The sequence below is a fragment of the Acomys russatus genome, chromosome 7 (assembly GCF_903995435.1).
Source record: "Acomys russatus chromosome 7, mAcoRus1.1, whole genome shotgun sequence".
NCBI classification, from domain to species: Eukaryota; Metazoa; Chordata; class Mammalia; order Rodentia; family Muridae; genus Acomys; species Acomys russatus.
Window position 1 is genome coordinate 68,574,243 of NC_067143.1, and position 27,731 is coordinate 68,601,973.

General features: G+C 51.0%; 1 protein-coding gene across 1 annotated transcript; it reads right to left on the reverse strand.

The window, feature by feature from the left end:
- Nucleotides 1–27,416, reverse strand: Gprc5b (G protein-coupled receptor class C group 5 member B). Its single transcript, XM_051149389.1, has 6 exons — nt 27,294–27,416; nt 22,837–22,986; nt 22,492–22,670; nt 10,767–11,797; nt 3,489–3,649; nt 1–269 (listed from the first exon to the last, which is right to left on the reverse strand). The coding sequence occupies exons 1-6, from the start codon at nt 27,414–27,416 to the stop codon at nt 222–224; spliced, it is 1,692 nt and encodes a 563-aa protein (XP_051005346.1). The 3' UTR covers nt 1–221.
- Between the last annotated feature and the right edge of the window lie 315 nt (nt 27,417–27,731).

Consider the following 27,731-nt stretch of genomic DNA (forward strand, 5'->3'; position numbering starts at 1 on the left):
GGGGGCAGGGAAGCAAAACTGAAAGGCCTCACTAATTGAGGTGGTTTCCTGTGGCTCAAAATGGTTCTGTTTTTACAGCGCAGAAACGCTGCTTTCTGCGTCGCCATTTGCACGGTGCTCACCTTATACGTGGACAACAAAGAGCTTAGAGAGAAAACCATCAATCCTGCCAGCTTCTCCCTTCTACAAGGGGGCTTTTGCAGACCGAGTCACTGGTGACATCAGAAAGCTCCAAAGGACTCCAGAGAGCGGGGGTGGGCAGCCACTTCCTGGCACAAGAACGTGGAGCGCTGACGTTTGTCCCTGGACTCCGAGGCGCTTGGAAATGTCTTTGCAGAAAGCTGGGTCGTGCATGCAACAGCCCCAGCCCCATGCAGCCCTAGCTCTCTTTCCCTCCTACCTCTGCCCAAGCCTCTAAGTTCTCAGCCCACCACATGATGGTCCTTAAGCACAAAGGACTTATTCAAATTCTCTGGAAGCAGGCACATGCTCTGGATGGGGGTGGGGCACCCAGAAGGTTGGGAAGGGCTGGCCTTTGAGTGCTGTGCTTTCTGGTTCCCATGCATGGTGATGTAAGGGCAACTTGCAGGACAGCCGCGTGCTGGCCAGATTGGCCTCACCTCCCTAAGGCTATGCAAGGAGAGGGTGGTAGGGCAGGGAGGGGACACAGCAGAGACTGGGGCCTTGAGAAAAATCAGGTTTATTAAAACACTCAGCTCAGGTGTACTGGCTTAAGAAGAAGTCAGTCCCCACCCCCACCCCCAAACACTAACCTTTTAGATTTTGCTTTCATTAAAGGTTAAAGGCTTATGGGTAGTTTTTATAGAAAAAGCAATGTAGCAATTAGAGTGTATGCAGAGGCCCCATCCTTGTTTATACAGTCCACATGGTCAGGCTGAAACCCTTAGCATGGAAAGGTTGCTAGAGATTATGCTGGCCAAACAGTGCAGAGAACATGGGGCTTTTAATGGCAAGGATGCTGGAGATGCCGAGTGACAAAGGAATGACTTGGTCAGGACAGATGGAAGCCATGACAAATGACAGCTGTGAAGAGGACCATTTTTATAGAACCATTGGAAATCCAAGATTAAAATGTTCTCTCTACCCTCCGAAAGCAGCAAGAAACCTTCATGGAACTCATTCTGTCCTGAACTTCTACCCATATCAAGGGAAAATACCACAGAGGTCACTGCCTGCTGGACATCAGGATGTCATCTCTCCATCCTAGAGGTGCCCCTGGGGAGCCCAGCCATAGGACATCACTATGAAGAGGCTGCTGTGGCGCCTGCCTTTCAGCCTGACTCCCCTGCAGCTTCGAGCTGGTGGCCCTGTTTTAGCTTCTGAAATGAACATGGGAATGAAGTTGGGGGAATGGCGTGGAGGAGCACCTGCAGATGCAGGAAGAGGGAAAAGGGTGCTTCCGTCACCCCGTGAGGGAGGCTGGGGTGCATGGGGTGCTTGGCAGAGCAAGAGGCCTGTGATCGTCACGTCAAGGTCTAGAGCACGCTCTCCTCTTTGGCACATTCTGTGGTTCCTCCACTCCTACTGGCTACACAGCTCTCTGACCGTCCAGTTGGGCGTGGCTTTGGAATCAGAGCCACAACCTCCTAAATTCCCCTGAACTGCATGGGCCACCAGGCAAGCCAGCCAAGGAGAAGGGTCCATGAGTTAACCTCAAGGGCACAGTTATCTCCTAAAGTCCTCCCCGGGAACCAGCAATGGTTGAGGAGGGATGACAGCTTGGCTCTGACCCCTCATCTAAGCCAACATTGGCCTGGCACACCAGCTGTGAATTATTTTCTGTCCTGCCCCTGCTGGATGAAACAGTTCCCCAGCCACGCTTCTGAGTGAGCCTAAGATTATTGGCAGTTAGCTCTGATTTAGTTTGCAGGACAATTCTGTGTGTGTGTGTGTGTGTGTGTGTGTGGTGTGTGTATGTGTGGATGGGGGAGGGCGGTCACTGTTAGCTTTCCAGTTCATCCATATGTCACGTATACACGAAATCCCCTGGGTGGGAAATTCTCAGATTTCCTGGCTTCCAGGAGGCCTGTCTCTGCCATGGTTATTGATTTCGCCCTCAGGAAAGACACAGCCAGGGAATAAAATCGGTAAGAGAGACTCTTATTCTCTGGAACTTAAGGTCTTTCACCAATGGTGTCTTCCCGTGTGAGATGGCGGAGCAGTTGGGATCTGGAATAACATAAGGACAGCACTAAGAACTCTGCAAAGTCAACATTAGACACTGACACATCAATCTCCCTTGCTTGTACTTGTGGGGGGTTGGGGGCTGAATCATCCACAGAGATGTACCGGAGGTTCATGTCACCCACCCTAAGGGCCAGGCTCCTCACTCAGATATTCAGAACTTTTGAGAAGTGACAAGGATGGGACCTGACTTCAGGCATGGCAGTCAAGTGTCTTGACACTGAGCGTTGTCACCCCGAGACCCTAAAGCATCTGCTGGGTGCGTGCTCTCTTTTCTTCCCTGCACTGGCCTTGATGGAACCAGGAGAATGGACAGGCTGTGTATGTTACAGCGCATGGGCCGGCCCCTCTGAGAACCAGTGGTCACAAGTTAAGCCAGGCTTTTCTTGGCCCCAAGACAAAGAAACAGCCCAGGAGATGGAAGGGAGATCTAAGAACACAAATCTGTGTTTCTATTTGTTTTATAGCCTGCTCAAAGCAAAGTGAACCAGAGCCTAGCAGCCCCTTCACAGGCCACAAAAACCAAAACACGTCCCCTCCAGGGAGCAAAGACCATCCTAGATGGTCTATTAAAAGAAAGGGCGGTGGGGGTAGAGAAGCTCAGGTTGAGTTATGGAATAGGTACAAAACAAAGAATGGAAATTGAATGTGCAGGTGTGAACTGGCCCATGCATTGTTTCCCAGAAGCACAGAGCTATGTCTGGAAGTTGATGTAGGAATGAACACTTCTTTGGATTTTGCTGGAATGAAACAAAGTCATTCCAACAGCAGCAAAAGCAAAAGGTAACACTTTCTTCTGCGGGCCTGTTTGGCGACAGATAAGCACAGCTGCTCTAGTGTTTGAGGAAGGCAATTTCAATTTCTTAGGGCATTTGGAGTTGGGGGAATCTGGTACCCAGATGGGGGTACTGGAGTAGGGACCAGGGGGCTTAAGCTAGGGTGGACGCCAGCAAGGCTGAGAACAACCTCACAGAAAGCTTTTCCTTAGCGTCACCTCCCTGAGAGAGGGTTGGGGCGCTGTGCTCAAAGAAGAAAATTCATCAAGAACCCCAAGCAGGAGGTAGGCATCTACAGATGGCTTTCTGAGTATTGGGGGTGGGGGTGGGGTTCCTTATGTGAAGAGGAGGCCAGACAAAGATGGAAGATGTGCATGCATGGAGCTGCAGTGAGCAGCCCAGAGAAGCAGCCTCCTAGCCTCCCAGCCTCCAGATGTACCCAGCTGAAGCTGCCCCATGTTGGACGCTCTGAGGCCTCCTGCCCAGACGTCATATTTTGATACTTACAGTACCGCCGTTGAGCACGACAGCCATCTCGGTCGGCTGATACACATTGCTTCTGAATGGTGCACTGGGTCGGCTTCCCAAGCTGCTGGGCTTCTTTCCCAGGCTGCCGCAGGATCTTTTCCCCAAACTTCCATTGGAAAAGCCTGCCGCTGAGCGAAGAGCTGAGAAAGGGGTTCCCAGGATGACAACACCAGAGTGGGGGCAGGGGTTGGAGGAAGGGGGCAGGGAGAAGGGGTAGGGAGGGAGGAAAGTGGGGAGGGAGAGAAGTTTGTTTTTCTGCAGCAACCAGCTCTTCCCCCTCTCTGGACCTCTGTCCACCCACCACAGTGGCTCCTCCTCTCAGGGTACCTCTGTCCACCCACCACAGTGGCTCCTCCCCTTTGTCACAAGCCTGACTCAAAACAAAAGTCACAAAGGGGCTTTTGTTCTCATCCCCCTAGGAGACCTATCCAGCCTCGGGAGAGTTGGGACCTTTATGAAGTCCTGCTTTCCCCACACAACTACAGCCAGGCTAGGTGACAGTCACTTCAGGGCTGTCATCTTACCTTGCGGCAGAACTGCACGTATGCACACCAGTCAAAAGCAGTCCCTATTTCTGGATGCTGCAGAGCTGAGGACTGCTAAAAACATGTACAGGACAGTGACTATCATCATTGAAAAATGATGCTGTTGTTTGGGTTATTCCCAAATAGTAATAAACGGTTCAAAAGTAATGATGGCAAAATGAGTTAGCAACCTACCTCTGAAGGTAGGTACAAGACGTTTCTCAGTCACTGTCTTTTTTAAAGACAGCATCTAAGGTAGCACAGACCTGGCCTCAGACTCACTCTGTAGCCAAGGACGATCTTGAACTCCTGATCCTCCTGATGCCACATGCCAAGTGCTGGGGTCCATATCCAGCTACTTAGTATACTCTGCTTTGTGTGCTTGTGTGCATGTGCACATACGCAGCTGCCCTCAGAGGCCAAGGAGGGTGTTGGAGGTTATGAGCTGCTGAGCTGCCCGACAAGGATACTGGGAACTGAACTCAGATCCCCTAGACGCGCATCAGCTTTCTCAACTACTCTCCCAGCCCCTACCTTGCTTTTTGAGACAGTGTCTCACTGCCTAGGTAGCCTGGCCAGGGAGACGGATCCACCTGTCTCCACCTCCCCAGCTCTGGGGCCATAAGTGAGCATCAGACACTGGTCCCGGGGATGAACACCAAATCTTCAGGCTTGTACAGAGAGCGCTTTTATCAACTGAGTCATCTCCCCAGCCCCAGGTTGCTGTACTTTCAAGAAACAAAGTTTATTTTTAAATAAAGAAAAATAGACTTGAAAAGACATGGAGAACCTCAAGTATGTGTTTCTGAGTGACAGGAGGCCGCCTGTGAGGGCTTCTCACATCATGCCAATGATAGAATCTGGATGTCAAGCTATTAGTGGTGGTCGGGGGCAGGAGGGGCATTTCAGACAACCATTCCATGCGATACTTCAAGGTAGACACAGGTCACACAGCTTTTGTCAAAACTCACCAAATGCTGTGTTCCAACTAAAACGTGGTCTTTGGCTCAGTGGCAGAGCATTTGCCTAGCATCCCTGAGGCCTTAGGCTCCATCCCTAGCATCCCACAGGAGCATGAAGACCTTAACTGTAAGATGACATCTGTGGTTTCACTGAAGATAGGTATTGCTATCGGTTGGCTAAAAAGGCTTAAAAAATCTCCCCAGAAGGAATACAGCAAGACAGCTTGGGCGCTGTGCAACCTACTTGGAGGCAAGAATCAGAATTACCTTAGAGCCAGGTACTGTAAGAAGTGACATATGGAGAGAGGGTTAGTTTTCATAGCATAGAAGATGCTGTTACCTTCTTTACAACAGATAAAGGTTAAGTACCATGGCCAAGGTCACACAGCTGGCTGCACCCATGCTGGAAGCCTGGCAGAGATCTGCTGCTCCTAACCATGACACCAGTTCCAGATGCTCAGCTGGGTACATTACGGTTGGGTAAGTTGAGGCAAGTTGTGTAAGTGACATTAGGGATAGTTCATCCTAGGCTGGACCAGAGAAACTGCAAGACAGACCCAGGAAACCTTGCTTGCTTTCACATTTCCAAGGCTTGAGCAGTCACTTAAGCTGAGAGAGGGTGTGACCCTGCCTGGGGTGCAGAGAGAGGGCGTGAACTTGCCTGGGACGCAGCATAGGAAAAGGAGACAGTTAAACATGGATGTTTGCTAGTGGCATCAGCTTCCCTTGCAAGGCAGAGCCCAGCCCAGGTTGTGGACTCCACCTCCAAACACTTCCTCTTCACAGAAACCGGAAATGCGTCTCTGTGCAGGGTACTCATGGTTTCCTGAGCATACTTTTGGCATTCTAGGTCCCTCTTCATGGGTCTCAGGGTCCAGCTTGTGACAGGCCTGACCAATCAGAGCATTCCATCTCTGAAAACACATTGGTTCAGGGATGACATTCAGAGCCAATCAGAACCATTTTCTCAAGACTTCTGGGAATGCCTTCACCAAGAGATGAGGAGAGGTCTAGTCTAGGCATTGCTTGAGTCTCTTGAGTCCAGTCCTTCCTGAAGCCTGCTACCTAGGGCATTTGGAGTTGTCATTTATTTGTATAAATAATTTAGCATTCAAATTCCCTTTTTAAAAAAAAATTGCTAGTAATCAATTCCAGAGACCTTTTTTGAATACCAGAGCTGACCCTATCCAACCCACAGCAGAAGCAGAGGACGGGCAGTGTTATTCCTAAGTGGGTACCCAGCAGGCATAAACTCACTGGTCGAAAGCCAACTTTCTCAGGAGTAGGCCCTGCCAGAGAGGCCAAGATGGCCATACCTTTCCCCAGGCTTCACTCAGGGTCTCTAGCAGTCAAAAAAAAAGCTAAGTAGCCTTTGGCCTGACTGAGATGTTGGAGCCCAGGGTCCCTAACAAAAGAGGTAACACATGTTCCTTTGAAAGGTAAATGTTTCCTTGTTAGCACCTTCTAAGATGTGATCTGAGGTGTGACATCTCTGGGTGTATTTGAATCTCTTAGCACTTACTTCATGCCTGGCTAAGTGTATCTATGTGGGGGGTCTCACTGACTGAAAGGAAAATTGGGGGTGAGGCCACTGCAGCTTCACGGAGTCACAGGACAGCCTGGAGAACATGCCTTTCATCTCATGACACCTGAAGGGACCTCAGTCAAGGAAAGAGAACCCAAGAAGCTAGCTGGAAATTCCCACTGCAGGAGGACACCACCATTGCTGCTCGTGGGCATTAGCAACTGTAAGGATAAGGCCCTTCATGGGTCCAGTTTCCTAAAATACAAACTGGCTGAAGCAGCATGGAAGGTGCCAACAGCTGCTCCTACTGTGGCAAAGGAGCATGCCCAGATGGTCCTTAGCCAGCAAAGCAAGGATTTCTAGAATAAAGGCCAACCCAGCCAGAATGTTCTCTGTGTGAGCTTTGTCTGAGGCCTGCCTGGGATTTTGGTGGATATATATTTTTGATAGACTAAGATGCCCACTCCCCCCCACCCCGCCAAAAAAAAAAAAAAAAAAAAAGGAGGAGGAGGAGGAAGGGGTGGAGGTTAAGGAATACCTAGGAATCTGGCTCATTGACCCAGGACGCACTAGGCTCCAGGTTCCATCCTCAGCACTACAAACAAACCAGAACATCTTGTCTTAAAAAAAAAAAAAAAAAAAAAAAAAAAAGTCTGACAACACTCAAGGTTGCTGAAGATTTGGGTGGGTGGAGGAACTTGCAATATAACCAGAGAGGGCATGCAGCCTACCTTTCTGGGGTGCTAGCTGGCATGATGTGCCAAGTTTTAAAATGCAGATTATTTAACTCATATCTAGGACATCTTTTGCAAGGAAGCTAGTGGACCAGAAAGCAGAAAGATGAATGGATAAGAGTGCTCACTGCGGCACTGTTCATCAGGTACCAGCAGCACAGGAGGCTCAGAAAATAAATGCTGGTGCCTGATGGAAAATTCCACAGCATTCCCAGGGCACTACAGCTCTTTATCCGCTGACCCTGCAAAGGTCTCCATTACACTGACTTGAGCATATGGCAGGCCAGCGCCTGGACCCAAGGTTTCTACCCAGCGGCTCCTTAAGATCACTTGGAGAGCTTAAAAATTATACAGATCCCTGACTCAAACAATCTGGAAGGGCAAGATTGGTGGGGGCACGCAGGCAGGTACTGGTGTTTTTCTTGAGTAGCAGCCCCGGTGAATCTAACGGGAGGCAGGTGGAGAAGGACTACTCTGCCTTAGCTGCATTGTTTCATTTTTGTTTTGAAGACAGGGTAGCACTTAACCCCTTCATGTCTTAGTTTCCAAACAGGCCTCATGGGCTAGTGTATGAATTAAGTGAGAGTAGCCAATAACATGCTCAGAATGGCACTTGGCGTATGTTACTGCTACTATGTGTAGTTTTTATTTTGTTGGGACTTGTGCGTCTTGCTGTGTATCCCAGGCCGGATTTGAACTCATACCCCTTCCTGCTTCTACTTTCTCAGTGAGTCCTGCTACCACACCTGACTAACATTACTTTTAAAACACTACTTCTTGGGTGTTTCTGACCTTCCAGTATGACTTCAAGGAAATCAAATCATTCCACTCAACCGCTGGTTCTTAACCCTCTGGGGAGGGTGTGTGTATAAAGGTACCTCCGGGGACTTTTAGAATCAGACAGAGTGATGGGCCAGTTCCCCAGGAGACACACATATACACCAGTTGCATACTTCACTCTTCTCTCCTTCCAAGGTTAAAGGGAGTCCAGGGCCTCAGAGAGTGCTCCCCCTATCCCAGGAGGATCTGGCAAGAAGAGGTGGCTCTGCAAGGACCCCAAGACTAGCCAGGCCCCTCCTTTGTCACCATAACTCCTAAAGAGCCACTAGGCTTCCAAAGGTGACCTCTAGCATGACTGTTCCCAGCTGGGCTGACATTGAGTCCTTCCCAACGTTGCCACAGACACAGGCATCTGGCCTGGAACTTTACGTAAGAAGAGAGCCACTTGGATTGCAGCCACACTGGGACTTTCCTCTCCGTCCACAGGGGACCTGCTGACACCCCTCGTGGCCAGGGTGCCGAGGAAGCTGACTACATCCAGGTACAACAGGGATATGGGTGGCTCTATAGGAAGTGATGACTTAACTTGCTTCCCTGCTTTGCCTCCGACTGTATCCTGGGCTTCCACGCCCAACCCTGCAAGGCCATGTAAAGGGAGCAGCTCCTGCACACGGCTCACACTTGTACCTGGCAACTGGGTGGATGTTGCTAAATTTCAGTCTGCCATGGGCCACATTCCAGCTGTATGTCCCCAGGAAAAGCCATTCTTTGGGGCCCTAGCTTACACCTGTTCGTCATGAAGAAGGGGATATAGAGGGCCAACTTCATAGGGTAACACTGGGGACTGATGAAATAGTGCAGGCTGAAGGCAGAATAGTGCTGGCACAGAGGGTTAGTGACCAACATGTGACTGTGCCGGGTAACCAGTGCCCCTCTAGGACTGGAATTCGGTATCACTGATGGGCCCCCGAGGTGTCTTTAGGAAACAGAGAAAGGTCATTTATTTAAGCTCAGGTGTGAGACCTTGAAGCAATGTCCTAAGGGGCACCTGTCCAGCATCAACAATAGGGCCTTAGGGGTGCTGGTGACCACATCCTCCTCCATCCTATGGTGACCTCACCACTGAGCAGAAACAGGTAGTGACTCAGATGTTGCCCCATTTGCCACCAAATTTACTTTCTCCCTTGGACCCCAGAAGAACTTGTGACCAGTTACCAAGTTATAGAGATGCTGGTGATGGAAGAGAGAGGCTCGAAGCGGATGGGTGCCAGGCCTTCTGTTCTGGTGAGCCAATTTTGGGGTCATACATTCTCAGAGGGTCTCTGCAGGGCCAAGCCTGTAGCAGACAAGCTTACAGATGCAGCTACTTTGGCAACCTGCCTCTGTGAGCCCCTTGCAGGTACCACCACTCAAGTAAACCTTTTCCCGAGTGTCTCACACTCCACTTTCAAGAGACCCCAGACAAGACCCACAAGCTCCATGCTCAGTGTCACAGGGATCCGGTCTTCACTGTGTTACTTTTTGTAATTATCTGTCCACAGTGTGCCCTCCCAATATTTTTATTTTACGAACGAGAAAAAAAAAAAAAAAAAGAAAAAAGAAAAAGGAGGCTTGGAGAGGCCAAATAGTCTACCCAAAGCCACACAGCAGGAAGTGGGAGAGGCAGGGTTTGAAATTAGAAGCTGGGTTTTGGGACCTAATCTGAACACTGCTGATGACTGAGGTGGAGGGCAGGAGCACTATTTGTCACACTGGCCTGCATCCATCTAGGGTAGGCTGCAAACGCCTACAGGGAGCTAGGGAACAAATGTCGGGGATCAGCAGGGAGTGGTAGACAGTGTGGCAAGCAACAAGTGTATCCCCAGCCACAGTATGAGGGAGGCAAGAGGCCTGGCTGGCCTTCCAGTGCCCACTGACTCGAGTGAAGTTCAGAAAACTGCAGCCATACAGAAAGGCTGGCTCAGCATTAGTAGCCAATAGCTTTTTTTGGGGTGTGTGTGTTGCTGAGGATGGACTCAGGGCCTTGTGCATGCTGGGAAAAATATTCTACTGGGAAGCTTCCCACAACTTTTAAAAGCCAGCAACCTAGATGATGGTTGTTTCAGTGGTAAATATGTCACGCGCGTGTGTGCGCGCGCACGCGTGCATGTGCATGTATCTGTGTCTATGTGCTTGCATGTGTGTATATAGTGTGCGAGACAGTGATTATGTGAATGTGTATGCGCATGCATGCATGTGTGTGTATGTCTGTGTGTGTGTGTGTAGCAAGTGTGTGTGTGTGTGTGTGTGTGTGTGTGTGTGTCTGTGTGTAGCAAGAGGTCAGCATCAGATCTTGTTCTTAGAAACCGTCTCTTGTTTTTGAGACTCTAGGGACTGGAGCTCACAGGCTGGCCAGCCAACAAGCTCCCCGGGTCCGCCTGCCTCTGCCTCCTCAACAGTGGGGTTATAAGCATGCAGCACCACACCGGGCTTTTCTCTGGGTTCCAGAGAGTGAACTAAGTCCTCTGGCTTTCACTGACAGCTTTTACCAGCTGATCCACCTCTCCATCCCCACCCTTTGGATTTTTATAACAAATTAATTGGCAACTGGTATGAGGAAAAAGGCTACACTGAGCCAGTGTTAGCATGGGGGTCATTCATGATTGTGGAGTGTGTTGCCCGGCCTGGGAGTGTCCGCCCTTGCTGGAAAGGCCTTTCAGGGACTGCCCCAGGCTGAGCAGCGGTGGCTTTACCTGCATTATGTTCATCCATTGAGAAAGCTTTGTTCTCCATGTACGCCCTCGGCAGGTGCACGTCCTCCTCGAATGCCGTCTCCCGCATCCTGGGCTGTGAAGTGTCGAAGTAGTTGGGTGGGTTCTCCTGCAGGGGTGGGAGAAGGGTGCAGTGGATCTCCGGAATGGCATGGAAGATGACGAAGACCCAGCCGCTGGCTGCCAGTGTGATGGCCAAGGTGGGGTCGCTCCAGGCATCTCCCTGCTTGACGATCGAGTTGCCGAAGAGGTACATAGTCATCCAGACTACCCAGATGAGCACAGAGAGGAAGGTAGTGATGAGGATGAAGGCTCCATTCATCTTCCACCGCTTAAACTTGCCACAGAGCGTGAAGAGGGACTGTGCCAGGGTGATGACCAGCAGCACCATGACGTAGATGAGCGCCATCACGAAGTCCATGGGTTCGTAGGCGCAGGCTGGCTTCGTGTCACGCAGCACAGTCAGCACCAGCCACTCAGTGGCGATGATGACCTGCACCAGCATCAGGCACAGGGCCAGGCTCACCAGCTGCCAGCCGGCCGGGCTTGTGCCCTGGCGCACCAGCCTCCGTACCCGCCACGCCTGGCTAAGCAGGCAGGAAAAGCAGAGAGCGAAGAGGACACCCCAGAGGAAGCGTCGGATGGAGCAGATTGTCTCATCCATCCGAATGATGAAGGCGAAGGTCAGCCCGAAGAGGCCCAGGGTCCCCAGCAGGAAGAGGAAGTGGAGGCACACAGGCCTCCTCTTTTCCTTGTCCTTGATGAAGGGCAGTCTCACCAGGAGGATGAGCATCAAGAGCAGTGTGATCAGGGCTCCCGCCCCGGCCACTGCCTCCACCACGATGCCCCAGATGGCGTCCAGGTCGCACAGGGACACGTACTGAGGAAGAAGGTCCAGCCCACAGCCCCGGGATGTGCTGGCGTTCTCCGAAGCCACGGAGGCAATCACTAGGAGCAGGGGCAAGGGGAGCACTTGATGGCTTCTCATCTTTCTCTCTGACACCAGGAACGGTCTAGAGAATGGGAACAGTAAGGGAGCGAGATCAGCCCATTGTGAGGCTCCACTCTCTGACTTCCTGAGGACTTACTTCTCAAGCCTGCTAGACCTCACGCTCCTTCAGGCACTTGAGATAACAGCATTTGACTTTCTCCAGGCATCGCGCTCCCTCGCTCACCTAGGCACTCTGACACGCACTTGACCCCTGATCCAGATTAGTAACCATGAAGCAACATCAGCAGGGCTAGAGGACCTAAGGGAAGAGACTCACCTTCTCTCTACCTCTTGTTGCCTGGCCTCTCCAAAATAAGGAAATGAGAGAAAGTTTAAAGGGACATCCACCAGTCAGGTACCCAGCTGGGGCAATACCCAGTGTCTCCACCTTTAATCTTCAAAGGCTGATGGAGAGTATTTACTGACTGGTTGCTCTAGGCCAAAAACTGGGCTCAGCCAGTCCTCATAATGCCCTGTGAGGCAGCAGGTCCTATTGTGACCTCCATTTTCAGATGACAAAACAGGGTCTTCAGGGTGTGACACTTGCCCCAGGTCACACAACAACACTCCAGGAAGCCACCCCTCTCAGCAGAGGCGGGGAAACCATACACACGGTGCATTCAGTGGTCCCAGCTAAGTCTGCTGCACCCATCAATTCAACCAAGCTTGGATGAAGACTATTCAAGAAAAAGATTCTGTCTGTTCTGAAAACATGCAGACATTGTTGTTGCCTAAACATTGCATAATAAGGGCTGACAGTGCATTAGGTATTGTGAGCTAAAGTCCACGGGGCACAGGCATAGGCTATGTGGGAATACTATGCCTTTTGCAAGAGGGCCGGAGCATCAGCCAGATGCTGGCACCAAGGCTGTTGGATTCAAGGGAATGCCGGAGCATTTCCTGTGGGTGTGCCCATACATCCAAAAAGAGCTTCCCCGTGCTCTGTCTCCCCCACACACCCATCTTCCTCCTCCAAAAATCTCTTGAGCCTCTGATCTCTTCTGTTCATCTGTTGCCCCTGCTGCCCTGGGATGCCTGAGAGTTTAAGTTGCCACACTCTCTCCTATGTGTACTGGATGCTCAGTGACAGCCCAACACGGTCTCCTCTTCCCCTTCAAGGAAACTCACCTATTGGTTTTAATTTTCTTTTTCTACTTTTCTAGTTGAACCCAGGAGCCTCATACATGCTACATCTCTCACCCTCCCAAGTTGTTTTTTATTTTAATTCGAGATAGTTATACTCCAGCTGGCCTTGAACTCATCATAGCCCAGGCAGGCCTTGTCCTGGTGGCCTTCCTGCCTCAGCCTCTTGAGCAGCAGGGTTTGCAGGTCACCACACCTGGCTGGCCCTGCCTTAGACTCTTAGGCTCTGCCAAGGTCAGTGCAGCTCCCACAGGCAGGGTCTTGTGGGCTGAGCTATAATCAAGCCTGCCATTTTTTTTTCCTTCCCTTTCTCCTATCTTCCCTTCTTGCCTTTACTCAATAGTAGACCAAACTTTCCCTTGGGTTGGAGACAGGGTTGTTGCTGTTTTCCTTTGGGCTACCCTATGCATTGTGGGATAGGTCTCCCTGTTTCTGTACACTGCCAAATATCCCCTAGGTGAGGGGCACAACCCCCCCCCCCCACAAAAGATTGGTGGTAAAGACGTCAGTATTAATACATAGCACATGGTGGCACAAGGCAGGCACATAGGGAAACCCAGGGGAATGAGGGACTGCAAGGGCCTGTAGACTGTGCTTTGTCCCATGCACCACCCCTTGCTTTCAAGTGTGCCACTGCTTGCACAGTTGTGCCCCACACTCATTACTACTCATATTAAGCTAGTTTTTGGTCTTAACTCTAACTATGTGTAGGTCCATAACCAGCCACCCTCCCCACACCACAGTGCCAGGCATCTCTGGGGCTTCTGCTAAGTAAATGCAATATCGACCACCTCTCTCTCTCTCTCTCCTTCTCCTTTACAAGAGATCCCTTGTGTGTCACAGATCCTGCCTTGACCTCCAGGCCATTGATTGCATAAATTATTGATTCTGCAGAAGGTGGCTGGTGGTATGGAGTGGTCTGCTGTTTTTATAAAGAGAAGGCATGCTACAAATAGAAGGTACTTGGGAAGAGGGGCCCATTAAATAAGAACCCCCACGTAGGCAAATATTGGGGTAGAGATGCACCCTAGATACTGACCATCGGCATGTAGTCTAATTGTAATAGTGCCATGGAGGCTCCATCAGGGACACCCTGCACTGTCACTTATTTAACTAACTCACTGTGCTCTATACACTAACCACTGAAACCCTCAACACATTAAAACACTTCTATCTTGATGTTCTTGAACTGTGTTGGAGGCAGGCTAGCTGGCTCAGTGGGTAAAGGTACCTGCTGTCAAGCCTGACAACCTAAGTTAGCTCCCTGGGACCTACAAGATAGAAAGAAAGAACCAATGTTTGCAAGTTTTGTGTGCATGTTTGCACACACCCAAAGAGCATGCTTACATGGTCCCCTTTGGAGAGACATCATTCTAAAGAGAACCACTTATCAGAGTCACAATTTAAGGGCTAGACAGGACAGAACAAGCTGCCATTGGTCCACAACAAAGTGGAGGGGCCCAGAGTGAGTTTCTTTCTTTCTTACCCCCCCCCCACCCCCAGTGGCAAATCCATTAGGGGAATTCTCAGCAACACACCCCAGGTCATCTCTCTAGTTTATACCTAATTCCATCTTTCCCTGGTGGGAGGGAGGGTCAGGAAATGATGTTTGGGAGAGCTTCCGGAATCTGGATCAATGCCCCTTCCTTGCCATCTCTCACCTAGTACCCTCTGACCACTGGTTCTCAATCAGGGGCAGTTTTGAATGTCACAGCTGGAGAGGGAACAATGGCATCTGATGAATAAAGACCAGGTCTACAATATGAATAGCAGTCTCGCCCAACAGAACGACGCAACCCAGTAAGTCTGTGGGACCAAGGCTGAGGAAGGCTGTTTTAGACATCAAAGTCAGAACTGGTCAGAGAAACCAGGAAACCCACCAAGTCATGTTTGGGCCTGTACCTCACCACCCTTCCTTGCTAGAACTTGGCTTTCTTTTAGCTGTGTCTAGCCACTCTTCCATGCCTGGTTGTAAACTGTGGCTTGGTTTCTTCAGCTCTTCTTGCTCACTTCCTGTCCCTCCTGTCCACCCCAACCTGAAATGAGTAACACCAAGATGGCACCCATACTTCTGAAACTGTGCAGTGTTCTCACAGCACACACCCAGAACTCTGTTTCCTGTTTCCTTTCTGACTCAGGAAGTGGAGCCTCTCGTGTTCTCTGTTTTCATGGCCATGGGTAAAGTCCTTTCCTCCTTCCAGGGCAGCTATGGGTTTTGTTGCAGTATCTGCTCCTCCGATTTCTGGGAAGAGCTCCCGGTAAGCCCCGGGGGTCCGGTGTGAGTTAAGTGGGAGATGTGGAGCTGGTGGGTAGAAAGGTCGCCCTTGATAGTTAATGGCCTAGCTTTTAGACCCCACAGCAGAGTCCTGGCTTGTGGCCATGTGAAGGACCGATGGCATGCACTGCTACCACCATGCCATGCTTGCCATGATGGAGTGAAGTCTCAAAAACCATGAGCCAAAATGCTCCTCTCATGCCTTGTCCTGATCAATTATTTTGTGTGTGAAGAAATGTAGCCATGATGGGCAATAGCAACTTGCTAGACTCTAGACTCACCTAGGAGACAAGCCTCTGGCCATGACTCTAAGGGACTGGTCATCATTAGGTTAACTGAGCTGGATAGACCCACACTGTCCAGCAGGGGGGCCCTACAACACTACATAAGGAGAAAGTGACCTGAGCATAGCCTTCACCACCCTCCCCTTCCTGACTGTGGATTCAATATGACCAGCTGCTGCAATCTGTGTCCTGATTGGTTAAACTCTCCAGCTGTGACCTGAGATAAACCTTTCCTCTTCTTACATTCTTTTTGTCAGGGTTGATTGTCACAGCAACAGGAAAAGTAATTAAAATAGCAGCCAATGCAGTATCCAGCTCAGGCTTGGGCCAATCCAGATGTTGTCCTACTCTTTGGCTGAACTGATTGGTTCACAAATAGGCGCATGGCCTGAAGTAGACCAGTGAAATTGGCAGGAGGACTTGACATTAACTGGGAGGATGTCTTCTCTTTTTGGTGGAACTGATAAGCTCAAAGGTTGGAGTCTTGCTCTGGGAGAGGACAATCTCCCACGGAAAGGCAGCTGGGACCAGCAACCAATTAACTACACTCTTTGAATGGAACCAATCTGATCTGGGTTTCTGTCACTTGCTAACAAGTTCTCGAAAAACCTAGGAGAAATGGCTCCTCCTTGCCCCGTATCTAGGCACAGAGATGGAACCATGCATGGCCAGACGCCACAGGGGAGAGCCCAGCTGTCTCAGCTGGTCATTATTGCCTCTAAGGGTGACTATGGGGGTGCACCCACCCAATCCCACAAACCTGTGTGTAGGATGAGGGCAAAGGGTTACACTGAAGCCAAGGCCACTGGCTCACCTAGGGTTCCCAGGGGGCCCTGTTTCTGTAACATTGACAACCACAGTAACTGCTGTTCTGTCTCCCTGACACATATAGTAACATCTAAGAATCCGCCTAAGGGAGAGAGAGGCATGTAATCCTGGCATTTGGGAGGTTGGGGCTAGAGTATCACAGTCTGCTAAATAGTAACTTCTAGTCCAGCTTGAGCTGCCACTGGGAAACCTGAACTCAAGACCAAATAGACAGAGTCTACAGAGCAATCTTAGAGGCAAGTGCTAAGGCTGTCTCCATTTCACAGGAGATAATGCTGTGCGGTACAGGGAGAGGAGCTTGGCCAAGGTCACATGCTTCCAGAAGAGTGGAGCCCAAAGCAAACAAGTGTCTTATTGTTGCTGGGCTTCCGTAGACAAGAACTTGTAGAATAGCCACTGGTGTCTTTTGCTGGATGATTTATTTGCAAGAGGTCCATCCTCCCTGCCCCTACTATACACTATGTCAGTACTTTAGATCCCTGACTCTGGTGTGTGTGTGTGTGTGTGTGTGTGTGTGTGTGTACTGTTAGCCTCACCCAAGCAGACACCCCTGGCCAGAGGCTGACTCTGGATGTCTTGCCACATTGTTTGAGACGAGACCTCTCACTGAGCGTGGATCTTAGTGGGTCCTTTCTACAGCCCAGTAAGCCTCTGCGTGTCTCTAACCCCAAGCACTGGGGTTAGATGTGTTCATAGCCACAGGGATTCGAACTCAGGTCCTCTGATTGCGCTTTGCCCTCTACCCACCAGAAGCCCAGGCTCTCATCAGTTTTGCTGTGGCCTTTAGTTGCTAAGTGAATGAAACTTGGCATACAAGCTCTAACACTCACATGGCCCCTAAAGGTGCATGCTAATGTGTTATCATTTCCTTCTAAAAAAGAAGTGGAGAGGTTTAGCTTAAAGTTTGGCTCTTAGGCTGCCCAGGCCTGTCCAGCCCCACTCAGGCTCAGATGTCAGCACGAATGAGGACACAGACAGCAGGAGCCTCAGGCAGGCACTACCCTTTCCACCTAAAATGCCCCTTGTCAGGTAAGCCCCATCCTTTCAATCAGCCACCTGCTGCCTCCCACCCCTAAGAGCCCTGTGTGGAACAATACCAGATTAGAGGGTCTGCAGGCAGCCTTAAGGCTGGGCTGCCTGGGATGGATGAATACATGGCAGCAAACCCATGGAGTGAGGGCTGTGGCTTCTCAAAGGGAGTAAAGAATAAATGGGAATGAATGCACAAGCCTCGGCTCACATACTAATTACCTCTGCTGCTAGCCAGGCACTCAGAAATGTGACTCACTCGGATGTTCTTAAATACACTGAGAAACACAACACCTACCCACACCACCCCACACATCATACACGCTGCACACGCATACATCACACCACAACAACACACATACAATGCACCACAACTCAACTCACATGTTTACGAACCACACACACATAACCCAAACTCACGCTCACTCTCTTGTGCTCTCTCGCGCTAGCGCTCTCTCTCTCTCTCTCTCTCTCTCTCTCTCTCTCTCTCACACACACACACACACACACACACACCACTCTCACACACATACAAATACATATAGCAGTCTCTCTCTCTCTCTCTCTCTCTCTCTCTCCTCTCTCTCTCTCACACACACACACACACACACACACACACACACACACTGTCTACAGAGGAGCAAGAAGCCCCCAGCAGGTGGAGAGTCTCCTCCACTGTCCTGAGTGCTGGCTCCACAGAGACTGATGAGGGCGCTGTAGGACCCTGTGTGAGTTGGCGAGCAAAACTCTAGCCTGAGCCTCCGCAAGAGCTTCAGAGTCGGACCCTCTCAGTTTCAAATCCTACTCTGGGACTGAGGAGTGGTCCAGCATGCACTTGCCTCTGGACCCCAATTCCAGCACAGAGCACTTGCTAGCACTCTATGACTCTGAGCTGCTGACTTAACCTTTCTTGGCTCAGTTTCCTCATTTGCAAAGTGAGAGTAATAACAGCACCCATCTCACTGGATTGTGGTGAGGACTGAGGTAACTGTCACAAGTGGGCATGGTGCTGTTCACCTGTAATCCTAGCATTTGAGAAGTTGAGGCGGGAGGCTCTCAAGTTTGAGGCCAGTGTCACACAGGAGGTGGGAGCTGTGGAGTGGTCAGGTGGATAGAGTGTCTGCAAAGCAAGTGTGAAGACCAGAGTTCAGATGCCCAACACTCAGTATTGGCCAGCCTGTAATCCCAGAGCCAAGAGGTGCAATGGGTTACCTGGGGCAAGCTGGCTAGATAAACTAGCCAAACTGGCAAGTTCAGGGTTTAGTAAGCAACAGACAGGGCCTCAGTAACTAAAGAGACAAAGAATCTACAACACCCAGTATCAACCTCTGGCTTCCATATGCACACACAGCCATAGGCAAACATGAGTGTACACTTGCGTACACACATTGGTGCATACATCCAAGCACACATGCACGCACACACACACACACATACATGTGCGTGCACATACACACACATTAACTGTAGGGTGTAGAAAACTAATATAGAGAAATGTAAAAGATTGGTAAATGTTCTACTGTCTACAGTGGTAAATTCTACCGTGGATTTCCTGAAGGAGGGGCTGTTGCCATGGAGATAGAATCATGAAGGGGGCTCTCGCATCTGTGTACCTATCACTGGTTTCCAGCCTCTCCCATCATATGCCACAGCAAACAAACAGGTCCTTGAGGTGTCATGAAGGAGACCGGCTAGCTTTCAGACGGGAACAGGAGGCCTGCGTGGGAGCCTCACTGTCAAGGTTGAGCTCAGTCCAGTGACCCTGAAACCAGCCCTGGCTATTAAGTAGTCAGAGCACTGGAGACCACACACCGGGCCTTCTCCTGGGAGGTAGGATCTCCTCCCTCTGGTCCTCCCATAGGGATAGAAAAACAAAATGTCCCAAAGTGCCCTGAGACCCTTCGGACCAGCCTCAGAGCCCTGTGGCACCAGCAGGGTTCCAAAGAGACTGTTCTGCTATGCCAGCCAGGGCAGGAGAGCAAATTCTGAACCAAGCAAAGTATAGGGGGTAAAAAGGACAAAATGAGCAGGTGTGTTAGGAGGGAGGGGTGGAGCAAGTTTTCCCAGCCCCAGCATAGTACCCAGCGGAATACCTGCCACAGTTTACACTTTCCTCAGACTCCAAGATCTCAACAGGAGGGCAGCCCACTAGAACTATGTGACATTGGTGTCACTTACACTCTGAACCTCAGCCCTTCCTCTGTAAGGTGGAGGTGGTTGTGCTGCCAGGATGAGGTCCGTGGGAACCGCCCTTTGCACAGGGGAAGTAGGGAGTGCTAGCTCCCTTAGAGTCCCATTGCCACGTTGGGACCATGAAGGCAATGGGAACAAGCCGCTTGGCCAGAGGCATCATGGAATCCTCAGACCAAACTAGGAATACGTTGCTCCCAGCTCCTGACCCCAGGGCCTTCCCACTGCACCCCAGTCCTGGCCCCAAGTCTGGCAGAAGTCCAGGTTGAGGTTGGGAGCCAGCCTTTCTTGAGCCCCAGCATTTCACTCTGTCCCGGCCCACTCCCCTGGAGCCCGGGTGTGTTTCCTGCTTGGCTAGTTTAAACCGTTACAAGGTTTCCTGACATTAAACTCTTTCCCAGACCCAAAATGTCTCTGCCTCCCTCTGATATCTTTTCCAAGTTACAGTGTCATCGTCTTCATTACTCTGTGCTGACTAGACACTATCCTCTTTGGGGAATCTCAACTTTACAGACTTTCTTAGGTTAGTTAGTAACTTAGTACAGCAAGAACAGCAGCTCCAAGGAGCCATGAATATGCAAAGTAGCTGCGGAGCCTGTAAATAAAAGCAATCATTTAAATGCAAATTGCAGCCTAGGCTTCCTGAACCTTAGTGCTAGGATCCTTCTCTGGGTGCAGTTCTGAGCACGACAAACTGGGAATCCCCAGGAAGCTCAATGCTGAAATGCTACAGAGATCTTGGGCCCTCGCTTGGGGCTCCCTAAGGAAGATAAGAGCTGTCTAGAAGTAGGATGTCAATCTTTAAAAAAGAAAAAAACAAAACCCCAAGACACTACTTCAGTTAGCTCACAAGGCTCTCTGCAGCTCAAAGCAGTGCCCCAGGCTGGATCCATAGCCCAGACTCCCTGCACCACAGCATCCCTGCAAGCAGAACGTTGTCTGTCTCCTTGTGGGGAGGTCAATCGAGCTTTTAAAAAATCACACCCTGTGGCCTCCTGCTGGAAACCCTCCAAGGCTCCAAAGATCAGGATCTGTCCAGCGCCTCCTGTCCCCTCTTGCCTATCTCCAAATCTGCCCACTCACTCTGGCTACAATGGTCTTTGTGCCTCTTCCTCCAAGCCTGTTCCCACCTCTTTCTGTAGCCTAGACGTCCCCTACTCCCATCGCCCTCTCAGTGGAGGTCCCCTTCTTACAGGGGTCCACTTAAAAATGCCATTCCCCACATGTCTGTCTTCTCACGCACCATAAGTCCTGTTGACTTTATTTTCCAGGTAGCTCTGTCCCAGCAGGTGTTGTACGAGGTGGTACTTATTTGCTCCATTAGCGTTTCTTCAGCCACTTCTCCGCTCCCCCCGACCCCTACTCTGGGGCTGCTCATTTTATACAAGGTATTTCCTCAGCACTTGGTTCTGTGTCTACCACATGTGTTGAAAAACATACAAAACCCAGTGAAGATTTAGAGTCTTTTTTTTTTTTTTTTTTTTTTTTTTAGTATAAATAAAGCCCTCTTATTGCTGCCTGGGCCCCACACTGCAATTTCTTCCCCTAAGGACCCCCGCCCCCATCTTCCTCTCTTCTATCTCAACTGACTCTTTTCAGACTTAGAAGCGAAGGGATCAGGGAAACAATGTTCACAGTTGAGATAGAAAACTAGCCCGGAGGAGGGTTTCCAACCAACAGATGCCAATTTGCATTCTATTTACATGCTATTTGCATGCAGTTTAACTCCAAGTGTAGTTATTCCCAAAGCCTCAGTGCCCACTAAAGAAACTTAGGAAATAACGTTCTGAAGTGCTGTGTCGGGGGTGCGCTTGGCCTCTCCTGCATTCTCTCGCTTTGTGGGGACCCCGGAGCTTTCTGGACGCTGATCAGGTGCCCCCACCCCGGCGCAGTCCGGCAGCCGATGCGGCGCGTGTGCTGGGGCCCCAGGAGGGGACGATGGTGCCCGCCACACTCCCGGGGCCTTTGTCCCGGTTCCAAAGAGCCGCCCCCTTGGCGAACAGAAGAAGGGGGAAACTGGCTAGGCTTGGATCTGACGGAGCAAGAACAGGGGGACTAGCCCTCTGTTCTGGGGCGTCCTCTGGGGCAAGGTCGGAGGAACCGAACCAAAGCTGTTTAAACAGCTACCGTCAGCCAAGGCGGGGTGCGGACTCCTCGCCAGCGCTCGCTTCTCCCACCAGGTCCCCGAAATGTGTGGGATCCTTGTGGGGCTTCGAGTCCCAGTCCCCCAGAAAGAGGGGGCGCTGCACTGGGTCGTCCTTACTCCTAGCCTGGCTGCCTTCCTCAGAGTTCCAAGTGCCCTCGCCTGGGACAGAAATCCTTTCCTTCCATCGTATACAGTTGCCCCTAGACTTCCAGATCACTATTTATCCCCCCAGCTTCAGATTTCCTTCCTATGGTGCCCACCCTCTCGCGCCTTTTTCCGAGAGTGCGTGGCCACTGCGGGCTGCAAGCTGGGCCCCCCAGACTCTGCGGCAGGTGAGGTTCAGGTCTCCAAAGGCCGGCCCTTGCCCCAGGCCAGGTCTGCGTAGTTGACGATCAGCAAACTACCCCCCCCCCACCCCCGTTCTCCCGCCCCGCCGCCAGCAGCCAGGCCCCTGGAACCTGTCTGCGACGCCCCTCACAGGAGTCACTAGCACAGGGCTGGACTTCCCTTTATTCCCAGCTGCCTGTCGCCTGTCGTCACTCCGGACCCTACCCAGAGCCTTGGCTTCTACATGGTTCGTGGACTCTCCCACCCGATAAAGGTCCCCGAACCCCTGCCCTTGGTCAGCTCTCTGCAGCTCCTCTCCCGCCGCACTATGGCACCCCTCACTCAAAACCCACAGCTTTCCCTGCGGATGCCCCCGGAGGAGGGAAAACAGAAAAGGCACGAGCCCGGATACCCTCCGGATCTTCCCAAACCCACTGCGGGAAAAGTTTCTGGGGTCCTGGCGCCCGCCCCTGCCCGCGCTGGCTGGCACTCACCGACCCTCGCGGCCCCGCAGCGCCGACGTTCTTGCTGGCCCTGGGCCCAAGTCACATCTCTGCAGCAGCCCGCGGCCCCCGCTCCGCGCACGCACGCCAGCCGAGCCCGCCTCACTGCATCGCCCTTCCGAGCTGCGGCCGCGCGAGGCGCCCCCTGGCCCGGCCCGCGCTGCAGCAGCCTAGGCCCCGCCCCTCCGAAGGCTCCGCCCCAGCAAGCCCCGCCCCGGCCGGGTCTGCAGCTCGGCTCTACCCAGGACCCTAGCCGCAAGCCTGCTGGCAACCCCGGACCCCTGGCTTGTTCTGAGCATTAAGACGTCTTCCTCCACCAAACCTCCTGTGACTCACATTCGAGGACATCTCCTCCCTATTAGGAGTCCAGAAGCACAGTTGCCCGGGTTGATCTGTTTTCAGGAACATCCTCAGCCACTTTCGACGCAATATTCCCACGGGGGTCTGTCTTAGAGGGACACTCCCGGCACACACCGGCAGCGGGTCCTGGAACCAGAGAGGGTCCCACTGCAGGCGTTCTAAAGTCACCAAAGGCTCGGTGTGATGCACTTAGGCAGGTCCCGCAGAACACATTCCCCGCGCTCTTCCACTCTGCTCCAGCCCTCCCTTTTCTCTTTGCGCACACGGAACCCAACATCATTAAGGTATCTGTGGCCATCCCAAACATGAACGTCACCACAGTGACCCCCTCACGTGGGTCCGTGTGCACGATCGCCACCACCTCTCACACATGCACACATCTTCCACTCTCTTGGGCACATCTACCCAGAGAGCCTAAACTCTGGCTGTGCGCTGCCCTCACTGACACTCAAGGCACAGATACCACCGGAGTCCGCAGGGCAGGCATTCAGGAGGGATCTAGGACATCCCTCAACCCTGCTCTGTGAGGTTGGCACTGCCCAGGCTAGGCCTTGGGGGACTGCGCTTCAGCATCCTCTGCAGCAAGCTGGCAGTTTCAGGCTGTCCCTCACCTTTGCTTTCCCCTCTGGTTTCTTTAGGTGAGACCACCCCTTCTAATTCCAGTCATGCAGACTAAAAGACCGGGCCCTTCTCCCTCTGGAATGAGAACAGGAATATGGCTGCAGAATACACGCCACTTTAAGGGGTGGTTGCAGCTCCTGAATCCGGGGGATTGTGAACTTTTAGGATATTCGCATGTCTTCTCACCAGTCTCCGAAAATCCTCTACCTCGCTCTTCAGATGGGTTTTCTCCGGGTTAGGCCACGTATGGTTTAGCTACATGTCTCTGTGAATATCTTTCCTTTTAACAATACATATAGGAGGCGTATTCTTAGGACAGAGCCCTCACTCCAAGTTTGCGGAGGTGTCCCTTCGCCAGAAACAGGGCTTGGTACACAGTAGGCACTCATCAAATATTTTGCAGGACAAGGTCTTCCCAAGCCTGTACTGGTCAGACTGAGGAACTGGATCGTGGATGGGCACTGCCCCCTAATGGTGTTTTGTGGAATTGGCGCCGACAGCTTTTAAACGTGCTGCGTTTGCCTTCCTGGGTCTGTTTTAATACATGCCCACTGGCCTGTGTCTGGAACACATTGTAAAGTTCTTGGCACAGGCACCTGGCCGTGGAAAGCGCAGTTAAGTGTTGGGTGAGGAACGTCTGGCTACCTGTCCCAATGGTCCACGTAGTGTCATTTACAATGTCAGACAGCATCACAGAGGAACATCAAGTCCCTAGAGAGACTGCTGGGTCTTCAGCCTTGGAGAGAACAGCTCTGGGGACACTAGGACCTCCCAAGGGTGACATTTGTCTAGTGAGTCAGCCTCTCTTATGTGCAACCCACTTCACGCTGATCATACAAATAAGCAAACCGCAAATTACATAGTGTCCCTGACTCAACTTGTTATTTAAAAAATGACGAGGGCTCCCGGTGACACTCAGCGTGTGAAGCTTTGTCTGTTGCTGCCTCCCACCAGCCTGGGCCTCAACACCATCCAATCTGCTCTATCCAGCTCTTGAGCACCTTCCCATGGACGACTACTACTGTGTGATTGAGCTTTCAGTTTTATTTTTGCTTAATATAAGCAGCGTGTGGCTAGTGTCTATAAGTGTACAGTGCATCTTATGCTCAAAAACATTCCTCGGGGGTTGGGAGCAATATCTTAGTGATAGAGTCCCTGTCGAGCATGCAGGAAGCCCTGGGTTTGGTCCCCAGCCCTACACAAACCAGGTGTGGATGTGTACAGTCGTAATCCCAGTCCCCAGGAGATAGAGGCAGGAGGGTTTGAAATTCAAAGCCATGCCCAGTTACATAGGGGACAGTTGGACTGGTGTGGGATGTCGGGTGTGGGGGAATCCATGTGCTATGTTCATACTTGTCCCATGTCCACCCTTGTCTCTCCCCACCAAGAGGGGCATGTCTCACCAAATATTTGTTAAGCAAAAGAATAATTAATTCCAGCTTTGCCTTCCCATACAGGGCATGTATGCCTATCCTGTGCCTGGCCGTAGAGCGTACTCTGCAAGCAAGTGGACCATCTCCCAGATGAGCTTGTTACTCCTAGTTGTGAGGTTGCCGTCTCTTCCTTTGGACATTTTGTGTTATCCACGGGGTTTCCGGGAGTGTCTGTATCTTGAGTGTGACAAGCAGAGGTTTGGAAAGCTGGGGGCTTCCTAGAAGCCTAAGGAAGTAGTTAGAGCAGAGGCAGGACTCAGACCAGGTTAGTGAGGTCTCACTCTCTTTCAGGTGATACTTCTGGAAACATAAAGACACTCTTTTCTGTGTCTTTTGTGTTTGAATAAGAAGCGAGTGTCCTCAGTAGGGTCATGAATGTGACTCCCTGTTGGTAGTGCTCTCTAGAGGAGATTATGGAGCCTTAGAAGGCGCATCCCTGATGGAGGAAGATGTCACCGGGGTGTGTGTGGCAGATTTGAGATTTTATAGCCTCACCCCATTTCCAATTTGTTCCTGCTTCTTCCTGTGTACAGTTGGGGTGTGATCTCTCAGCTTTCTGCTCCCGTGGCTGTATCTTTCTCACCATCAAGTCCTCTGGAGCCACACACCAAACAAATTCCTTTTCTTTTAGTTGTTTTTGTTTTGTTTTTTGTCATGATGTTTTTGCCAAAGTGACAGAAAAGTAATTCAGTGCCCCTCTACTTGTTCTGGACATAGGACTCCAATGTCTGCTAGGTACTGGAGTCTGTGCCAGTCACTGCTCGAGGCTTCCAGCTGGGCATGAGATCTCACTCTAGGGGAACCACACCTTTTAAGGAGGCTAATGGGCTGGGTTTAAAGAAGCCCAGGCAGCTCCCCAGTGACTCCAACACTTGATTTGGGGCCTGGAGGAGAAATGGGCCACTTCCTGTTTGTCCATCTCGGGACTCAGCTTTGGGGTGAGCAGCCAGGAGCACTGATCAAGCAGACCTGTGATATATCGGTGCTACTGTTCCACTGTTTTATGCCCACGGTAGACATGACCAATTGATGCCGCTTTTCATGGGTTCTTTTGCCTTTGGGCTATGGCTTTTGTGACCCATTATATACTAGAAGATTTAATTGCTCCAGTAGGATGGCCCCCAGAGATATCCACAAACCTGTGTACTGATCGTAGTCACCATGTGCCAGTTACCTACTTTAGCTTTCCTGTATCAACTCTCATATGTCCACCAAATGGCTTGGAGTATACTGATTATGGCCTTGTGGTACCCTGAGAGGCCACCATAGGGACTTTTACCCAACATCCCAAGCTGTCAGGAAACACCTAAATGACACAAAAATTGCTGTGGCCCAAGCAATAGGAATTTTAGCTAGCATACAATGAGTTTCAGGTCATCTACAAATTATTTTGTTACCTTATAATATTATCAAGGACCCATTTCCAACCTCCTGGTTTGTCATCCTCATGGTCACAAAATGGCTGCCATAGCACCAAGTGTCAGATTTCCATATTGGAGAATGGTGGTCATGGTGAAAAGTTTCTTTGGTAGCCTACTTATTAAGCTGAAAGAAAGTCATTCCTAGATCTGTCCCCACCCTTCCCACACCAGGTGTAGGATTCCTCTTTGTATTTTCTTGATTATACGGGCATAACCTAGCCTCGTGGGCATACAAAGGAGGCTAGAAGACAACACCTGATACAAATGACTCTATTTTTTGTTTTTCTGGAACAGGGTTTCTGGTAGCAAGACTGGCTTTGAATGCCTGACTCTGCCTTCCATCTCCGGAGTCCCACCCAGGGAAGGACCTTTGAGTTTCTGAGTAACACTGCAGCTCAGAGAGAGCAAACCAGCCAGGGCCTGGGCAGCACACACGTGGGCTCCTCCTCCATGGACAGACACTATGCTGCAGCCTTTACGTATTCCTCTGTCTCAGTAGATCTTGTCCTTTGCCCTTTCACCCCCAGATGTGTCTCCCAAATAAGGGAACCGCTTGTTCCTGAAGGGGACCTCAAGTCACCACCTCTGTGTAAAGCAAAGAGCTGTTGAGGTTGTGGCAATTCTGACTTATTTGTTTATATAGAGTCAGGAATTCAGGCTGGCCCTGAATTTTTAAAAAATGTGGCTGAGGATGACCTTCGACTCTCAATCTTCCTGCCTCCGACTCTCTACTGCTGGGACCAGGGGAATGCATCAGCCCGACTTGGGTTGTTTATTTATAGACCTTGGTGGGAATTTCAGAAGTCTCTGGACTGTCTGTGCTCATTCAGTTATCAAGTTCACAGTGGTATTGGCTTCAAGGTCAGGAGAAGCCAGAGGGTACCGGACAGCTGGCCAGCCCAGGGCTCCATCCTGCCTGCCACCTTACACCTGCATATCTTCAGCTTTGTCCATGTACCTCGTCCCTGTTGTGCATTCGAATCACCTGAGGGGTCCTAGCTAAACACACACTCTGGTTGAGCTGCATGCAGCGAGCTCTGAACTGGAGCCCTCGTGTGGGCTGCTGGTCCCCTGACCACATTTGGAGTTGCGGCAAGGCTAGAGACCAGTTGTTTTCAGCAGCAGGGGCTCAATAGATCTCCTGGCTTACAAGTCTGAGGAGACATCAAAATGCGTAAAGTTCTTGCTGTGAAAGCAACAAGGAGCTGAGTTCAGATAATCACACAAAGGTAGATGTAGGGGAGGACATGTGAGGAGACCAGATTTCCAGTCTGCTGCTGAGGGACGAAGGTGGAGACAAGAGGATCTCTGGAAACTCTGGGCTGGCAATCCTGCTGTCTGCAGCAACAAACCAGAGACCCTATTTCAAACAAGGCAGAAGGCTAGACCGGATACT

Bases quoted from the DNA above. Each gene is read 5' to 3' on its own strand.
- Gprc5b (XM_051149389.1), bottom strand. From the start codon at position 27,416: ATGTGGTCAGGGGACCAGCAGCCCACACGAGGGCTCCAGTTCAGAGCT. The intron at 22,987-27,293 runs GTACATGGACAA...CTCTGGTTCCAG, and splicing joins GAATGCACAACAGGGACGAG to GACCCGCTGCCGGTGTGTGC. The intron at 3,650-10,766 runs GTAAAGCCACCG...CCCCTTTCTCAG, and splicing joins AATGGATGAACATAATGCAG to CTCTTCGCTCAGCGGCAGGC.